Below are 12845 nucleotides of genomic sequence, written 5' to 3' on the forward strand. Positions count from 1 at the left end.
TTACTATACATAGAGTAAAAGGTACAGAGAAGTGAACTTGACCCGCCTTTATCAAAAAAAAAAAGGGCATGGACCTGTCCAAAGTGTATGCAGGGAAGCAAGCAGAGAAGGTGGTTTACTGCTGAAGCCTGGGGTGGTACAGTGGGAAGACAGGGCTCACCTGAAGACGTGCCATCAGGACACCCCTCTGCTCACCTGTGTGCCTGAAGCCCGGCATCCTGCAACCACCCACAACCACCCTTCCCCAGGAAACACCTGGGGTCTTCTTCTCTAAAGAGAGTTACTGATGTATCTGGAGAAAACTAGGGGGGGCTAGTGTAGTCACCAGCTCCCAGAGAAAGCTCTCAGCACTGTGAGGAAGGGTGTCCCGGGACAGCCAGCTGCCACCTGCCTTCCCTGCCATGGGCACACAGAAACAGTGGGTAGCTTCTCTTCAAATTAATATCATTTAAAAATTAAAGAGAAAATAAATCAGGTTATCATATAATAGACTTCCCATTTCCCTACTACCTACAAACGATAACTATGAAGCTCAGAAGAAAAAGAACGGAGGCGTGAAAAAAATTATAATGTAAAAGCTAGAGATGCATAAGCCTGAGCTCCCTGTAGAGTCAGCACTGTGGACCCCTGTTCTGTAGCATGAACAACCCAACAGCAGGTCCACAGAGAATGTTCACACACACAAACTCCATTTAGTAAGCAGTCATCAAGACACATATCTTTCTACAGATAACCTTAGAATTAATTTATGACATTTGAAAATCACAGACAGACATTGTAACACTACAGATATTAACCTTAACACAGAGAATCGACTTTTATTGGGTTGACTGGCCAAAAGCTTCATTTGGGTTTTTCCATAAGACGTTACAGTAAAACCTGAATAAACTTTTTGGCCAATCCAATATTTCGAATTCCATGGACATCCATACAACATGCTATCTACAACAGTAGCAAAGGAACCACAAAGTTTTAAAATATGAATTCTCTAGCCCTGTGGGATTCACATTTAACATTTTCTGAAGAAACCTGAAGATTTTGACATTAGTCATTTTTGTCACTATTAGTTTAAACACGACGTAAAATTTAGTCACAGTGATGAATACGTAAGGATAATGTGTCATAAATGCCAGGTCAAACACAGGATTTCAAATGGAAAATAGAGTGGTTAAGTCACTGCAAATTCAGTGATGCTGCAGGACCGAACCTGTCGCTATGAAAATGAGTGTCCGCTGGACAAGATCCTGAGCTGCTGGACGCTACTGCTGGAATCAGCAGGAGCAGGTCACACAAGGGAGTTTACAGAATGTCGGATCAAAACATGATTCATGGGACTGCCCTGGCAGTCCAGCAATTAAGACTCTGTGCTTCCACCGCAGGGGGCTTGGGGTCAATCCCTGGTCAGGGAACTAAGATCCTGCATGCCACATGGCATGGCAAAAAAACTCAAACAAACAAACAAACAAACCCCCCCCTCCAAAACCAAAACAAAACATGATTCACTTGGAGGCACTGTGAGAAAAGCCTTGCCAAGGGCAAACAGGCAGTAAGAGGAGAGAATGATGCCACCAGAGTGGCCTGAACCTTAATAACAGTCTCCCCCAAAGTGCATCAACCATCTTTGGGGGAAGACATCGTCCCACCACTGCTATGGCTGACACTGAGAAACTGTCTGGGCTCCCATCCCATACCAACAAAGATGATCATGCTCAAGACCAAGTCTTACTGGGACACAGCACAGCCCCATCAGTCTCCGTAAAAGAAAGGCATTCCTGTTCCTACCCCCAGACATGAACTCACTTCCTTGCCTCCACAGAAAGAGAGGAAAAGGCCAAGATTTGACCCCTGCTTCATTGCTGTCTTCAGTGAAGCGAAGAATTGTAACTGCCCGTGGAAATATCTATTGGAAGCAGAACTAATGGATAAAACTTAATAAAGACCATTTCAAAGAGAATCCACTTAAGATTTAATCTCCTCTTCTAGTTACAAAGATTTTATATCTAAGAGAAAAGTTGTTGCAAAAAAAATCTAAATTCTTTTTTTCTCTCAACATATATACTGTGTACTGTGGATATAAATACTCCTTCTCTGGCTTTTATCACGAATGGAGGTAGCTGGACTGCTGGATTCTTGATTATGGCTACAACAAGGCCACCTTCTCACTACCGCAAGAAGTAAGGGTGATATTGTTTAGTGAAAACAGCCTAAATTTCCACACCCAAACTGTCCATAATGCATGTGGACAAAATGAAGACAATAACATGCAACATGGCTGACACTCACCATCAAACAGTCCAATACTCATTCCAACTCCATTCCATTTTGCCATCCCCCCAACTATGGGGTGGGTTGCTAGGCAGGGGGGAGACGACACATTGCATATGACCCAGCTTTAGCCATTGAGATACAAGGGGAAGTCTGCACTTGCTTTCCTAACAAGAGAGACAGATGTGATAGCTCTGCCTTCTCCCTACCTCATCCAGCCTCAAAATGGAAGAATGCATTGTAACCATCAAGATAAAACATCAGAGTGGAAAGATTAAAAACAGCCTGAGTCGCTGATGGTACCGCTGATTAATTAAATCATTTGTCTCAGAGATCTTAGCAAAAATGACAAACTGTTACTTGTTTAGAAAGCAACAGTGAGATTTTTCATCACTTTCAGCTAAACGCAGTCCAAATGCAAACACTTAAAGCCTGAGAAAGATTACTCCCATACATCCTTTCTTAGGCTGTTACTTGAGGATTTGCCTTAGCAGAACAAAGGAGAAAATTGAGAAAAAGACAGAGGTGGGATCTAGAAAACAGTGGATGCATCCAGGAGAGAGATAAGGAGAAATCCCAGGATGACAGCTTTGGAGCAGGCCCATTTAGAACAGTTGATTGAAGCTGGTAGAGAGAGGTGGGGAAGAAGAAACCTTGGGAAGGGGCATATTCTGAGATTTGATGCTACCCTTGTAAATTTGGGAATTGAGGAAATGTTAAAAACCTAATTCAAGAAGAAAAGAGAAAATCTCCAGGAAAATCAAAGAAACAAGCAAAAACATTATAAAAATGGAAAGCATAAGCACCCTATTTAGCCATTCAGTGAACAATATTTACATGGTCGTAATCAGGGAGTTAAAGTCTAATATTCGTCATTTTTTAGAATCAACTTATACACAAAGCATGGGGACTTAATTACAGTCACAGACTAGAGAATAATCATAATACAGTGCAGATGACAGAAGTTGGGAGGGAAGGTCCATAGGTAAAACAAAGTCCAAGGAAGCTAAAAACCTAAAACCAGAAGGTAGCACTCATTACTGATGAAACTAGAAGTAAGAACATAAGGGTATTATTTCAAATTGAAAGCTTACAAAGTATAGGGAATCCGAATATAGTGACACAACTAAATGGCAGTGGGCAAACAGAAGGGGGTAGCGACTCACCCTCTTCAATTTCTCCTTGAAATTCACAATTTAATACAAACAACAAATATGACTTAAAACTATGGGGTAACATGTCTCAACTACCAAAGTTGTATATAATTTCTCCAATTCTTTAAATAGAATTTACTAATGGCAGCTCTATTTTTGGTTTATATGGTAGCAGAAAGCCCACAGATAACCTAAAATTTATGAATAAAGAAGAAGTAGTATAAACATATTATTTACATTTATAGAGATACTCATAGAAGAACTAGAAATATATACAGTTAAAACAGGTTCCGTATAGTAGTAGAGTCTTGGCCAAGGAGGTGTGGGGCCAGGGACTATGTCATTCATTATAAACCCTTGGTGCTATTTAATTTTTAAAATCATGACATACATTAATTGAGAAAAATAAAAATATTTATCTTAAAAAGACCATTGAAAGCAGAGAGAACTGAAGACTGTCCTTAGTTTTCAAATTACAAAGCAATATGACACAATGAAAAATGTAGAGGCCATTACTGAGTGACAGATATGCACTTTTCCTGGCTCTGATGAAGTTGCAATTGTGTGCAGTAAATATATGCCGTGCTTTCGTGGAGGTGTCTTCCACTTCACCTGCACTATTCCATTGAGATGGAAGTCTACAATAAGGAAACCTCCCGGTCCCAGCAGGAGCACTGTGTGACAGAGAATATGAAAGCTGATAATCATCTCTTAAAATTTGTCACTCATATTTGTGTTAATGTTTATTACCTGGAGGCTTTCTGGTCCAGATAACTATTTTCTTGCATTATATTTAATCATTTTTACCCTCTTTATTTTTTAAACTTTGGCACAAACCATTTTACCTGCCAACTTTCAGTTTCATGTTATCATCTACCCAATAAAAGTGTTAAAATGTATTGTAAATTTACAAAGAATCTGGCCAACTGTAGACAGGGAAAGAATTTTTTAAAAGAACAAACCTAAGAGGCCACACAGGATTGCTGTTTCTACAACAGATAAAAAAAAATGACTAACACTAACATTAAGATATTAGCTGGGAGCCAATTTTATCATTTTAATTTCTGCTATTTATGCAAGAGACCAGATGAACAATAGCCAATAATAGTAAGTATAATGAAAAACCGTAAGACTTATCTGCACTGTAATTAAGAAAAGGATGAAGATAAAAGTCAGAGCTAATTATAAAACATATGGTATAACTTTGCATTGCTATCTATATGCCACTTCAGATAACATATTTTTCATTTATTCTCCTCCATGAGGAATTAGTCAATTAAACATTTCCCTCCTCCTCCCAAAAAGATGCATGGAAAACTTTTTTGTTGCATTCGATGAAATGAACAGTTTCTTTAGCTGATTAATCTTTGGCAACATACAGAGAACACATACAGAACCAACAGAGCAGATACTCCAAGTGCTAGAGCATAAACATTTAGTTTCATGCGTGAGAGGGAACTGCTTGCCTTCTGCTGAGAGGGGTGGGAAGAGGGGCTATATTTAACATGTTTTAATTAACAAAGGCTGGTGTATTGGTCTTTCCTTAACCACCCTGAAGCTCACAGACTGGGGACAAATATCAGGCCGGATTCTTCGGCATTTTTATTTACATATTTTAAATGTAAAACAAAAAAAATTTTTTTCAATATTTATTACTTGATGTGAGGAAAAGCAATTACCTCTTGGTGCTTTGAGTTTTTCAGCACTCATAAGATAACCCATCCCTTGGGTAAACTTAGATGAAATGCCTAAAAGCAAGGTAAAAAGGTAATGACATAAAACTCGATCTTTCCCTTCTCCTATTCTATAATGCAAATAATAATAATAATAATAATAATAATAATAATTTGTGGCGCTGGGTTCCCTTTTCAAGGATAAAGGGCAATTTAGCAGTCACTCTGGTGCAAAGTTCTGCATAAGGGCATATAACTGTCTGGCGTGTTAAAGTCCACCAAGCAGAATTCCAAATTTTATTGTTCGTCATTTCAGCGATATCCTCTGATGAAATGTGAAAAACATAACAATACATTAAAATTGGATAGACCCAAAAAGGCTTGAAGAAACATGTACTCAGGACCATTTCTGTTCCTAAATTGAGAATTTCCTGCACAGCAAACAGTTGGAATTCATGGCCCCCTGGAGGCTACAGAACATTTTATCTCACTTTTGTGCAGGTCACAGGATGGAGGCCTCCTAATTGAAACTGCCTCTTCAATTTCTCTTTAGAATTCACTGTTTAATTCAAACATCAAATATTAATTAAAACAACCAAGTAAAATGTTTCTTCACAATCAGAGCACTACACTGGCTCTCCAGTTCTTTAAAGGGAAGGCACCAACGGCAGCTGTTTTGGTTTGTTTTCTGTATTTAGCGTAGTAGGGTTTTTTTCCAACACAAAAGACAAAAAAATGAGGGCAATAACTAAGATGTGGGTGGAACTGAAGACTGTGCCCAGACATGGGTCCATTCCTCCGAAAATAAATGTGTCTGCTTCATTTTCACATTTATCTCGGAGGCAGAGCCCACTGGAGCACAATTCAACTCTACTGACATTATCACTTAATTAAAATTCGGCTTAAAAATGACACTGGGTAAAACAAGATGTAAAGATAAGCCCAAGAGCTTGTCCTCAAGCCTTTCCAAGTTCTTTGTCATTGACCCCACCACCCTGCCCTGAGCACTAGGAGCTCACCCCACCCAAAAAAACAAAACCACAGCTCCTGGCCAATCGCCCCCCACCCCCACCCCCACCCCTCAGTGTGTTCAGGCCCTCACCTCCAGCTCCTGCTCCCTCTGCAGGGCGAACTGCTTGAAGGACTTGACAATGAGACCAGCGTTGGAGCAGTCATAGACGAATATGGAGGGGCTGCCCATCCACGTCTGTAGGTCGTATATAGACAGAGGGATGTACTGAGTGTAGTTCTGGAAAAGAAAACAGCATATGTTTGTGACTCACACCTGGTGAACTTTGCCTGCTCACCAGCACCTGCACCTCCAAGAGGGTCCCATGCATAGGGCCTGCTGCACAGAACGTTCCCGAGCTACTGTTTCTACCCACTGTGAACAGCAGCGAACTAAGCTCCTCACCATCTCCCCACAACTGTTTCATCAGGTAGAAACAGGCAGTGGTCACAGTTCAACCCCAAGCTCCTCTCCTCCCCTGTTCAGCTCCTGCTGCCCTCTGGGAGCACACTCATGCCACTGAGGGATTTCCCTCCACAGGCCCCACCACAGGACCTTCACACCTACCCTGCCTCTCCCACCTGCTTGCAGCCAAACCACAGCCTTTCTCTTATAAACCCCAAGGCGATGCGTGCTGCTTACACCATTCCTGCTCCCCATTTACTCCATAACTTCTCCAGGCTTATATAACAGAACTCACTCCCTGCTTATAAAGATGAGCTCAGAGAAGTTGATAGGGTCCTCAAATGCGCGTGTTTTCCCTGTTGCCCCTTTAATTTCAGAGCTACCCATAAGCACTTTATCCTCTAAATGATTTAAATCACAATGAAGCGGTACAAGTGGATTTAGCCCCCAATTTTTTTTCAAATCATAGAACAATAACATATTAATACGAATCCACTAAGTAAAATATTTTTCTGGACACGCTGCACTGTTCAGTACTTAAAAACACTCCAGCGATTACTGGTAAACATAGAGAGGAATGGTCCTCATCTCACCAAAGAAATGATTAAAATCCTCACTCAAAGGTAACATTTTTAAGCTATTCTTCTGCATAGAATGCCATCACTTATTTATCCTTCCTCGGGCATCAACAGTTTAAGTAGTTTAACTCTGGCAGAAATCAATTCTGTGCACTTACAGTAAAGGTTACTGTGTTTCCTCAAAGCTGAGCCACAAACACTGCCTCTGGTATTGCCAAGAGGATTGTTTGTAATGCAACAGGGAAAAGGAACAGAAGACAGCAAGACCAAACCAGGCCTGGAGAAGACTGTCATCAAGGTGGCAGCGGCAGAGGCCCTCTCGATATGCACACGTCACTAGATGCAAGTCCCATCCCAGGCGGGGGAGGACGTGCCGAAAGCACAGGTGTGGTAGGGCTGCAGACATCTCTATCACGAGGAGACCACCCTCTGCTTATGCTGTGCCATTTCACCTTGCTAAACTGCCATCACCTGTGTCTTGTTCATCGTCATAGGTTAGAAAACACTTGCATATGCTCTCTCTAAATAAACTCTCATGGAGGGATTCTAAAGACGGCAGTTCTTCCCTAATGAATCTATAAAGGCAGCACCCAATCAAAACACCAGCACGGGTTTCCTTTAATGGAATTTGACAAGCTGATTCTAAAGTTAATGCTGAAGAGAAATGTATAATAATAGAAAAAAAAATTGTAAAGAAAGAATAATGAGTGGGGACTCACACTAGCAGATATTAAATACACTATAAATCTATGGTAATTACAGGATGGTATCGGGGAAGGTGAGACAAACAAATCAACAGGAGGGAAAGCCCAGAAATAGACCCACATATATAACTGTAATAAAGGTGGCATTTTAACTCAGTGAAGAAAGAATGAACAATTCAACAAGTGATACTGTAAAATCTAACTGACCATTCAATATTGCCACCTGAGATTCCACACACAAAACAATCAGGACAGATCTTAAAAATAAATATAAAAGCAGAATAAAAGATTCAAAATTTTATTTTGGTGTAAGACCTTAAACATATAAAACCTAGAAATGTTAAAGAAAAATAGAACATAAAAATTATACAATTCTGATAAAAACACCTACCGATGACAAGCAATTTAAGGATAAAGTAGGTACAACATACGTGACATGGGCTTTATATTTAGAATGTGTGTGTATGTAAGCTTCTGCTGAAGATCAACAAAAACAAAAAACAAAAACAACATACAACAGACAAAAGCTTCACATAGGCAATTCACAGAATAAGCATGAATGATCAATAATTATGAAATTTTCATGCTCTCAATTACTCACGGAAATGCAAATTACAATGAGAATCATCCATCTACCTATCTTCATCCAGCACACTGGAAAGAAATATTAAAGATGAATAATACCCCATGTTGACCAGGGCAGTGGCTCACCATTGGTGCGAGTATAAATTTAGGAAGTTTTTGGAAGGCAATTGGGTGGTTCTTAAATTTTTTAATGTACATGCCTTTGACTTCTAGGTGTCCATCCTACAGAAATACTTGTATACACAGAAATGTACATACATACAGGGATGTATAATATCTTCACTGATAAAAACCTGTAAGCTGTCTACATGCTACTGTGGAAAAGACTGCCAGTCTAACACCTATTTCTTCCCTCTTCATCACCATGCAAGTTAAGCTGAACACAGTTCCCAGTTTCCACTGAAGCTAAGTCTGATCTTGCAGCCTAATTCTGGCCAATGGGACATGATCAGAAATGTGTCTAAATTATAAGTGCCACCCTCATGCTCATCCCTTCCTCTTTCCCTTCCTGGGAGGAAATGAGAACATGGCAGGCCATCTTTGACCACACAGAGAACAAGAACCGGGGGGGAGAGAAGAAGCTGTGTGATGGAAGGGAACTGGGCCCCATGTCATGATGATGCCACAGCAGGCCCAGAGAGCCCACAGGGACTATCACAGCTAACCTTGGATCCTAATATCATCCCATATGAAGAGATCATTAAGCAAAGGGGGCCCACACACCCACACTACAGAATACCATACAAGGTTATTTATATGCACTGACATGAACAGATGTCAGAGGCTTGTTATGATTTTTAAAATGCAAGTCTTAGAACCTCACATATAATATGATCCCATTTTGTGTGTAAAATACCACATCCCCAGCACTTAAGCTGAACAGAATGAGGACTCAGCAGGAATGTGCTCAGTGAAAGGTTCTATAAACGGTGCTGAAAGAAGAACATGGGACAGCTACAGGCTGCTTTCTCTGACTGGGGAGGTGACAGGGGTGTGTGGGGGGTGGTAAGGAAGTGTCATATCTATTTCTTTTAAGACTTCTGTTCTCTTGGAACCTTTTAAAATAGAAATTACTTGTTTTTTTTTAAAGACAAAATGCACATAACTATTAAAAGGAGGGAGGAAAAGGGTAAGCTCCAGGGTTCACTATAACATACTCTACATTCATGCAGTGTTTCATAACAAGCAAATATTACATGTTACCTGTACAAGTACACATGCTGCATTGGACAGAGCAGGACACCGGTCAGTGCCTCCCTGGGCACAGCAGGGAGTAACACTCCTCTCCAGCCCTTTCCCCAGCAGCCTTCCTCCCCTTGTTGACATGCAGCCCCAACAGCTACAGAAGAGAAAAGGGCCAAAAGGAACCCTTTAACTGGGCAGCGACATCCTCACGCTGAGAGGAAAATGGATTTTAGCACCAGCCTGGGAAATCATCACATTTTTATATCCAGCCACACCCTGTGCTGTTTATCTGCTTCCCACAAGGTTCTAGTTCAGTGAGGAGTGGCCAAATATGGTTAGGGCAGTTCTGACTCCATTCCCGCCACCACTTCATCCACATGACTGTTGAGAAAGGGCGATGCTGTCATCTTTGCTGCCTTCTAGGTACAGTCCCACAAGGCCCGAAAGGCAGCAAAACAGCATGAAATAAAATATATTTTAACATACCATGTTCTGAGGTCTGGCCTTTGGAACTGAAATGTAATTTTTATATTTCCCCAAAATCAAAAGTTACTTTTAAATTTCTGAGATACAAAGGTAATTGATGGTGACTCATTAAAATAATGAAGCACTAATCCATTAGGAAGCCCATTAAGGGTTTTCCCTTCCATTCCCTGTGCTGCCGGCTGCCACCCAAGTGGTTCAAGTGGCATTGTCAGCTACTGAGTCCCACTGGGGGGCAGAACTGCCTCCATTTTCTAATGCCTGTCCAAAGGGCAGCATGCAAGGGGCTTTTGGAATTGGTCTTTAGCCTCATGATTTTCAGTTGTGAGATGGGCAGGCACCCTATACCGTCCACAGGGATGCTCGGCCACAGAAAATGACTTGGACCCACACCTCCACACAGATGGGTTGCGTGGTGGGTGGCAGCCTCTGAGGGCCTGCTGAGAAGCAAGGGCCTCTATGGTTGAAGTGGAGGCACCCCATCACCGTGGAAGTTTGAAGCTGGTCACTCAGTGTGGGGCTTGTCCCATGCACTGCACCAGTCTTGGCAGCATCCCTGCCAACAGCACTTGCCCCTCTCTGCCCTTTTTGTGACAACCAAAAAGGTCTCAGGACACTGCCAAATGCACCCTGAGGGGGAACCTCCCCTGGTAAGAACCGATGTCTTTGAGGAGAGATGGTTCCATTTAAAGAGTAGCTGTACACCTGCAGTTTAGTAAGCCCGTGAAACTCAGAAGTCTGTGTCCCTTAGGGATACAAAATCAACTCTATTAAACTGCATTGAGGAAAATGGCCTTTGAGAACGAATCCTTATTGTAACACAAGCAGGTGGATCTCACTTCCCATCTCAGAAGGCTCCTGTGGAGGTTGTCAGTCTTCAGGCCAGAATTATGGTCCTGTAAACCTGCAAAGGGAGGCCTGCAGGATGACAGCTCCGGTGCTGCAGCGAGTGAACAAGTGAATGGAAGAACAGAAACAACACCCAAAGGGCAACTGTTTCTGCCCCGTGCAATATCCCTGTGTCTTCTAGGCTGAAAGAACCTACACAAGCTGGAGAAGTCAAAGTCCCCTGCGCACCAAAGGCCACCCAAAACACTTCAGAGTCTTTCAGGCAATGGTTTGGTTTCTCCCCCACCAAAAACTACAAGTACAGAGAACTTCTAATCAAAGTTTCTCTCCTTTCTCTTTAAAAAACATATTCAAGGCCATGTTTTCTTTTCAAACAAAGAAATAGAAATAGGTTTTAGATAATTTATTCATTACACTCCACTTTATCTGTCACGTTATATTAAACATCAAAAAAAATAAAAAAGCCACATGCTTCATCAGACTGTCACCACAGCTGAGTACCGAGCTCCGAGACAGGAGCTGGGAGAAAGAGCACTTTGTTCTCCAGGTAAAGCCAGCCACCTTCCAAGAAGCAACTCTCCATCTCTGAGCAGATTCTAAGTTCAGAGAGCCCCTGACTCCCAATGGTTCTACTTACAATTTTTTTTTTTTTTTACATGGTGGTGCAAAGAGACACGAATTCAAAAGAGCAACTTTGAATGCTGCTCTTTTCCAGGCTAGCAATATGCAGTCTGATCCTCTCCTGTGATGCTGGGCAGTGGCAGTGAGTGCAGCCCCTAGTCACCCTGCCATCATGAGGGTGAACAACCAACATACTTACAACCACCCTGGACCCAGACAACCGTTCTGTTCTTCACTGTCAGTGAAGAACTACCTGAGATAGCCAACACTTTATTGTAAGATAGGCTCTCTATTAGATAATTCTGCTCAACCACAGGCTAAGGTAAATGTTCTGAGCACGTCTGAGGTAGGTGAGGCTCAGCTATGTTGTTCAATAGGTTAGATATGGCACGTGCACTTTCAGATTCTGGTATCTGCAACTATGATGGGTTATGCGGCATAACCTCACAGTAAGCTGAGGAAGGTCTGTACATCTTCTGCCAAATAACTCAGAATGTGTGTCAGAAATCTCAGCCGTAGTAAAATGGCATCCTCCTAAGGGCTTCCCAGTAAAGCCCTCAAGGATGTATGCTTCCTCTAACCTTGTAAACAGGAACTGTGGGCACATCTGGATGTATCATCCTCGCTTTCCCTGGATGGTAAAGGCATCTGCATGGCTGTTCTCCGAGGAGAGCAGGGGGGCATGGGTTAGCAGAAGATTCATCTTCCTTCTGAAGGAACCAGTGGTGGGAGGTGATGGCCCAGAGACGTTAGGTATGGGGCAATGGTACTTGTGAGTCAAACACTCCGGGGTTTAAGTCACAAGCAAACTCCTAGTCCCTTAAAATCCTTAAGGCTGAAGGTTTATTGGTTTTGTTGTTACTTTCTCTGCCTTTCCTTTATTACAGTTCAATAACTGTTTACCTTATGAGTAATTCTAAATAAATGTTATTTAAATAATAGGATCTATTGGTTTGGAAAAACTGCACATCACTATCAAATAGATGCTTCTTATTCTGGTTTAGTATAAAGTTCATAATTGACTCTGTTGAAAGATGGATCATGAAGGTTTTTAAATATGCTATTATTAAAAAGACATATTTGTGATTTTTTAAAAAGCAATATCTGTGCCAGACCACATTTAACATTTGTTATAACTACTACTTTATCCATATTAAGAACAGAGCAGGGCTTCCTAGGTGGCGCAGTGGTTAAGAATCCGCCTGCCAATGAGGGGGACATGGGTTCGATCCCTGCTCCAGGAAGATCCCACGTGCTGCAGAGCAACTAAGCCCGTGCGCCACAACTATTGAGCCTGTGCTTTAGAGCCCGTGAGCCACAACTATTGAGCCCAT

General features: G+C 41.8%; 1 protein-coding gene across 13 annotated transcripts in view; it reads right to left on the minus strand.

The window, feature by feature from the left end:
* Positions 1 to 12845, minus strand: part of RPTOR (regulatory associated protein of MTOR complex 1) — a 349362-nt gene that overhangs the window by 171766 nt on the left and 164751 nt on the right. For all 13 annotated transcript variants that reach the window (XM_057714268.1, XM_057714266.1, XM_057714263.1 and 10 more), the window contains one exon: positions 6195 to 6341. In XM_057714268.1, the coding sequence (XP_057570251.1) occupies positions 6195 to 6341 (147 nt within the window). The remainder of the gene's footprint in view (positions 1 to 6194; positions 6342 to 12845) is intronic.

This window comes from Hippopotamus amphibius, chromosome 17 (genome assembly GCF_030028045.1).
Source record: "Hippopotamus amphibius kiboko isolate mHipAmp2 chromosome 17, mHipAmp2.hap2, whole genome shotgun sequence".
NCBI classification, from domain to species: Eukaryota; Metazoa; Chordata; class Mammalia; order Artiodactyla; family Hippopotamidae; genus Hippopotamus; species Hippopotamus amphibius.